The following is a 7,268-nucleotide window of genomic DNA, read 5'->3' as shown; positions in this document are numbered from 1 at the left end:
AAATTAGTTTTATTTGCTTTCTCCCTCTTTTATCTTTCCCTCCCTTTTTTTTTGTTTACAATTTGAGTCATTTCTATAGATCAAATCAATTTTTTCTTCTTTGATTTTGTTTAGCTGGAGACCATACCAGTTTTGATACGGGTTACCGACCACCAATTGTTTTTTTCCTTTATTTTTTAATAAGAATAATTCAATCTTTGTGACATGTTTATCTCTGTCTTTATGACACGTTTATCTCTGTCTTTGTAGCACTTTTTTCTCTACGTAAGGTAGTTTTCAGTTTTTTACTGTTGTTTTCGTTTATCTTTTTTTCTCAGAGTTGATTTTGACATCGCCACGACTGATCAAGATGATGTTTATTTGTTATCATGGTTTCTTTCCTGCTTTGGACCCTCGGATTGATTTAGATACGCGTTTTGCGCTCACGTATAGTTTTCTCATGTTAATGGACTTTGATTTGTGATTTGTCGGTGGCCTTTCAGTAGCTTCATCCCCTTTTATGGTTCGTTTGCCAATGTAGTACGATTTGTTTATATCTTTTATTTTATTCGAGCATTGGTTAAGTTTTTAACTTTTTCCTTTTATGGTCCTTGTGTGATCTTTGTAACCCCCTATACCCTATCTTAGGTGGATTAGGTCGGATCTAGGAGGCCCATTAACTTATCTCTGAAAACTTGCCCAAACGTTTTTTTAAAAATGATTTAAAATTAACCCTCACATTTATTGATTTCAAATACTTTAAGTAATCAAATTAAATGAAATAATAATTTTAACATGAACAAAACGCATATCAAATCCCAGGGTTCAAGTCCATCATCCAAGAAAGAATTTATGTTCAATGTTCGAAAATATTTAAACATATTAGAAAATAGAAAATGGATAATCCAAGAATTTATCATACTACGAAAATAGTGAAATCTGAATAATTTTCGAACTCCAAGTGCCGAGTCTCCTAAGTCCGAGTATCTGAAATAGAAACTATGAGGGCGTAAGCTATTAAGCTTAGTGTCCCTCTAAAGTGCAAACAATTGCAAATATATCATAATGCGAACAATAACCAACAATCAAATCCAAATTAACCAATAAATCATAATTCCAAGTCATGCAGTGATATCATAAATTTAAATGTTATGCAAATGCTCATGCACCCACCTGTACACTAATCTCAGCCACAAGAGTGGGTTCCCCAGAACCACACACTACAGCAAAACTGTACATTTGCGGCGTTTTTTTACCTATAGCGGCGTTTTTAAGCGCCGCAAAAAACATCTGCGGCGCTATGACAAACGCCGCAAAAAAGCACCGCTGAAAATAGCGTCGCTAAAGTTCGCGGCGTTTGGTAACAAAAAAAACGCCGCAATAGGTAATGATATATAGCAGCGTTTGTCCAACAAACGCCGCAATAGGTGTTGATATTTAGCGGCGTTTTTCCAACAAACTTCGCAATAGGTGTTGAGATTTAGCGGAGTTTTTCCCACAAACGCCGCAATAGGTGTTGAGATTTAGCGGCGTTTTTCCCACAAACGCCGCAATAGGTGTTGAGATTTAGCGGCATTTTTTCCACAAACGCCGCAATAGGTCTTGAGATTTAGCGGCATTTTTCCCATAAACACCGCAAAAGATCTGGTATATAGCGGCGTTTTTTAGAACAAACGCCGCAAAAGGTCATATCTATAGCGGCATTTTAAGATACAAACGCCGTTAATTACCTCTCTATAGCTAAAAGAAATTGATTTTGCAAATTAAAACTAATTTGTCAAATGTTGTTTTCTACTCTTTTATTACTCAAATTTAACCTGTAGCATTTTCCAATAAACTTGACATCCATAACAACAAACTTAAAATCCATAACAAGAAAAATGAAATCCATAATAATAAATCAAAGTTTACATTAACGTAAAATATAATGTAGTTCAACATTATTAACTATAATAAACAATAATATCTAAGATATTTTGCTTCTAATCTTACACATTCTTCAAAACTCTTCGTCACAATGAGGCGCTTAAATTCAAAGAGATAAATCCAGTTTATATGGGAAAACAATGATGCAGAGCTAGTATCGTCCTGTCATTTCTTGCACAGATATTTTGCTTCATGAGGTCTTACTCCAATTGGCATGCCACTTGAAAAGGCCCCATCCATGGCAATGCAAACCCGATCTCTAGTTTCATATCCAAATAAATCATCAGTTTATATGAAAATCCATTATATCTTACGTTAAAAAAGTTAACAACACATTTCTGCATGGTCAGTCCCAGCAGTCAACAACTCTATGGCATGGGCAACCATCATGTTGATAAGCAAAATATAGAGATAGATCTTAATAATTGTGCAGAAACATCAAAGCTTGAATTTCATGATAAATTCTAACAGCTTATCGGACCAAACATATTTTAAATCAATAGCACCCAGAAAAAGGCTCCAAAACTGCATTCCTAAAAAACAGAAAGATATAAAGATGGAAATATGATAGCTTACCAAGGACCAAATCCTTTCAAGCATTCTGCTAAAACAACCTGAGAATAGACAAAAGCACAATCTAACTTAAAGATAAGGAAGCAAAAAGAGAATTTAACGGAGATTGTAAATTAATATTTTATCCCCATTTGTCACCTCAGTATTTTCCCCAAGAATTTCAATTATAAGCCCCATCAACTTATGTGCAGAGGCCATTGGTTTCAATTGAATGCTTTTCTGTGCCAAACTGTACATGCTTTCTAACCCCTAACAGAAGAAAATAAATAAACGAGATATGTAATACAAGGAAAGTACATACCACTGTGAATAGCCTGATGTATAACAAGTGAGAAATATACAATTCTATCCAATGGCATGTTGCAGAGCAGAGACTATTAGCATTACCCAACATTATTTGTAACATACGGTAACCTACAAAACATTCGAGGAAGAATAAAAAGGGAGTCGGCCGATGCTTTTTAACAGTAAATTTGGTATTTGTTTGCGCAATTGAATTTACCCTAGTTTCAAAAATGTATCGGAGCTTTCATAGTCGTGTCGATTACCGTTGGAAGTATAAACGTTGGTCACCGACTCCGACGAGTGACCTTTCTCAAAGATGTTCTCCGAGTCACCGGCAACTTGTCTTCGACCCTCGGATATCTGCAATACCTGCAGTGATGAAAGCTTGTAGCCTATTACCTATACTTATAAATATAATAACTACTGGAAATCTTAGATTCAAGTACTTAACAGATCAAAATTCAGCTCATAAAACTATGCCATTCAGTACAGTAGTGAATTGCAATCCATTATAGAGAGGACATGGACTTTGGACTCAAGATTTCAGGTTATCAGTGTTTTAAACTTTCAAAGAAAACTAGTTTGGTCTATCAAGAAAAAATTAATTAACAATTGAAAATTTGCACAACTCACTGTGTGCATATTTCACTCTTCACAGATGGATGAAGATCATGTCCAAAAACACCAAAGGTTTGGTGCAAGAAGCTGTTGTGACTAAAAATGGTAATTCCCTCTCTTCTCGTGTCCACAGCCTGCCACAAATGATAAATGGATATAGTAAAAGAAAAGGTTGGGAGGATATAAAATAAACATCGAACGAAGTAATTTTACTTCGAACTGTAAACTAGCCATTTCTTTCATTCAGATTAATACAGGGTCAAAATATGGGTTTGATATGTATGCTCATTTTTTTCTAAAAAAATCCATATGTTTAGAGGACCATACTCCCATATAGTTAAAGCAGATACAAAGGGACCACTCACCGGTTCAAGAATTTCATTCCCCTGGTTGCAATTTCTTCATTCTTTTCTCTACAGTTAGCTTCCCACAAATTATCCTCATTGTTGTCAATCTGAAGGACAAAAATTCCACCAATTAACCGATATTGAAATTGCAATTATAAAAAATTCCAATATAGGTAAAGTGAATGAGAATCATTAAATTCGTAAGACAAGTTACGTAACAAGGAAAAATCAATTGCAGGAAACAGAGGCCAATATTCACTGATGCTTTTTCTTCTATCACATGGATGGACTCCCTGTTGTTCAATGGTTCAAGGAGGAAAAGGAAATGAAAATCAGATGAGAAAGGCATGGTATGCAAAGTTAAACCTGAAAAATGAATAAATTCTAGGCAATCAATATTAGCTGGTCGTAGCCACCTGTGCTGCGCCTCCATGAGTATCTGCTCAATATCTGCACCCAACAAGATCCATTTTTTCAACAAAAATTAACACCCCTTGAGCTTAACAATTTTTCTTCTGCATAATAGGATTCGAATGAAGCTATTTATTACATCTTTCAAACCAAACCTCACAAAATAAAAAATAAATTAAAGCCCACCTCGTGAACTAAAATATTAGCAAAATGGAGCAAACAGAACATCAAATGCAGTAAATTAAAACATGACAAAATATAGCAAGAAAAAAAGAGCAAGATTCAACTACCACTAAAAACCCAAAATGAAAGATAATAGAAGAGCCATTTCCTGCTCCAGTCCTCGAAGATCCTCTATGCTTGCATCGTTCAAAAATTCACCCATGTTTTGCCTGCCATCGATCCCATCAAATGTACAAAAATAAAATAAAATAAATATTATTTATATACATTAAAACAAAAATTAGAAGAAATATAAGGTTTCAATTCAAGTTTTTCAAAAAAGAAAAAGAAAAGTAGAAATCTAGGGGTTTTGAAAGTGATACGAAGTGGAAGGACTGATGAACTCGTGGATTTTTCCAGAACTGGAAATCATGATGATGGAAACCCTCGCATCGCAGAGAACGGTGAGCTCATTAGCTTTCTTGAAGAGACTGTTCGGGTTCTCAAAAGCATTAGGCCACTGAGAGTTAAGTTTAGGGCTAGGGTTTGCTAAATTTAGTTAAATGTGGTATATATATAGCGTTTGTATAAAAACTACTAAAGAATGTTTATTTAGCGGTGTTTGTACTTAAAATGCCTTACAATATTTAGCGGCGTTTATATAAAAGCACCGTTAAAGTACGAGTATTTAGCGGCGTTTATATAAAAACACCACTAAAGTATGAGTCTTTAGCGGCATTTGTATATAAATGCCACTAAAGTACGAGTCTTTAGCGGCGTTTTTATATAAACGCCACTGAAGTATGAGTTTTTAGCGGTGTTTGTATAAAAACGCCACTAAATCACGAGTCTATAGTGGCGTTTGCAATAAAAATGTCACTAAAGTACGACTCTATATCGGCGTTTATACAAAAATGCCACTAAATGACAGTCTTTAACGTTATTTATATAAAAAAGACACTAAAGTACATTCTTTAATGGCATTTTTGTAAAAACGCCGCTATAGTACTAGTCTTTAGCAACGTTTATTCTAAAAACGCCACTACAAATGCCGCTATTTATCCATTTTGCTATAGTGACACTATATACCATCCAATCTCACCATGTGTGTGGGGTCTACCACAAAGGCAGAGGCCACTGAATCTGAAAAGTGTCATTCACCCCTTCGTATGAATACACTAAACTTTCCTTATCAAAATTCATCCCAATATGATACGCAAATGGCACACATATCCAAAATATGATCTTGTCTACATAATGTATATCTCAAATAAAACACATACTCGAATATCTGAATTCGGATCTAATCCGAATAAGAATGCAATTACCCGATCCTAAAGTATGAGCACATAGCATAATCTGAATCCGATATATAATTCGTTACACATAACACAATTTATGTATGACAGATCATAATAATTAGATTTTTCGAGAACTTAACATATGTTTTGAATCATACATAACAACATACAACACATAATATTTACCAGAAGTTCTTGTAAACAATTTCAACAAATTTCATAGAACAATCAATGTCACAATTCACCATGCACACTGAACAATCAAATAAACACAGTTAAATATTGCATCGGTAAGAGACACACCTCGATAGAATAATTAATGTCGGTTGTAGCTTCTATCATGATCAACTCTAGCAGTGGTTTGACCCGAATTAATTCCTACGAATTAATAAGTTTTCGCTCACGGTCAACACGAGTAGTTTGGTACTATTCGAAGGCGCATGTAACAGCGAAGGAGGTGATAATTTCGGTTCCTAGTTAATGTCTCCAGCAAAAATTATAACGCTCAAATCAATAACCAATTATCCCAATACTGTATAATAAAGAATAATTTAATGATGGTGGTGGTTTTTTCCAGTTTGAATCAATACTTGACAGTGGGTATTTAGTTCGAATGAATAATCTGCCGATACAAGAATGAGGGCCTATCGGTGACGAGGGTATATCAGCAATAGTCCAGAGGGTCGGGGGTGTCCTGGCCACACTTACCGTGACCCTAAATGGTTGGCAGAAACAACAAAAACTAAAACGGCCACTATGTGACCATTGAAGGTGACCCCGACAAAGTAAGGACTGGTCGAGCAAGAGCCACACACAGCCAGAACAAGGCCGCAACGGTGGCAGCACGACTTAAATGCTCCCGGGTTTCGCACAAGCCCAATCCTGGGTCGACGTTATCAAGGGTGGTGTTAAAAGGGACGGTCGAGGAGCTTACCCCGGTGATTGGACGGCTTGAACCGCGGTAAAAAGTTATGACCGGCGAGAAGAGAGGGGGAACACCGCGAAGGTTTTTGGTTAGAATAGGGCACTGCAGAGATGATATAATCGGAGGATGGAGGTTTTATTTTAAAGAGAAAGGGTAAAATACAAACTAATCCATTATAATTTTCTAGGGTTTATGAAACTGCACCCAAAGTTTCCAGATTTATGATTTAGTCACCGAAATTCAATTTAGGAAATAAATCAAGATTTCCTAAATTTTAGGGTTTTTAATTTGGAGATTTATTTGGGTGTTACAATTCATTCCTCCTTAATGAAAGTTTGGTCCTCGGAATATATCCAAATGGTAACTAAATAACTTAAGAAAATACCTTTAATATCATCTGATATCTCGATCCTCATACCTCTAAGTAGCATATACAACCTCAGACTGTCTCGCTGCAGAGCTATCGAAACCCCTACACTAAGCCAATCTACCTCTACTAGCCGAAGTAGAACCAGTGAGTATACTCTAATCTCTAGCTTGAGTCGATGCTTAAATTGAAGCCTGCGACAAACTAGAACAATAAGAACTAATTGTCGGAAGAGGACAATCTACAAAGTGATGCTTTGAGACCCACAACAAAAACACCCTCCAATCCACCTCCAACACTCCCTATGATGGCTCTTATTACAATAATAACACAACGGTACCTCATAACCTTCAATCAAACCTCCAGCACTAACA

At 35.8% G+C, this 7,268-nt stretch overlaps 1 protein-coding gene and 1 long non-coding RNA gene across 2 annotated transcripts; both read right to left on the bottom strand.

The window, feature by feature from the left end:
• Positions 1–2,214: 2,214 nt before the first annotated feature.
• LOC120199273 (nuclear pore complex protein NUP85-like) lies at positions 2,215–2,880 on the bottom strand. The gene is made up of 4 exons (XM_039200410.1): positions 2,780–2,880; positions 2,617–2,727; positions 2,482–2,519; positions 2,215–2,293 (listed from the first exon to the last, which is right to left on the bottom strand). The coding sequence occupies exons 1-4, from the start codon at positions 2,870–2,872 to the stop codon at positions 2,230–2,232; spliced, it is 306 nt and encodes a 101-aa protein (XP_039056341.1). The 5' UTR covers positions 2,873–2,880; the 3' UTR covers positions 2,215–2,229.
• Positions 2,881–3,491: 611 nt separating this feature from the next.
• On the bottom strand, positions 3,492–4,126 carry LOC120199276. Its single transcript, XR_005523448.1, has 3 exons — positions 3,948–4,126; positions 3,747–3,835; positions 3,492–3,515 (listed from the first exon to the last, which is right to left on the bottom strand). It is a non-coding gene; the product is annotated as an uncharacterized LOC120199276 (long non-coding RNA).
• Positions 4,127–7,268: the final 3,142 nt, after the last annotated feature.

Source organism: Hibiscus syriacus, unplaced genomic scaffold (genome assembly GCF_006381635.1).
Source record: "Hibiscus syriacus cultivar Baekdansim isolate YM2019G1 unplaced genomic scaffold, ASM638163v2 tig00005406_pilon, whole genome shotgun sequence".
In the NCBI taxonomy this organism is placed as follows: domain Eukaryota; kingdom Viridiplantae; phylum Streptophyta; class Magnoliopsida; order Malvales; family Malvaceae; genus Hibiscus; species Hibiscus syriacus.
Note: the sequence above shows the minus strand (reverse complement) of the source record. Positions and strands in the feature narration are given on the sequence as shown.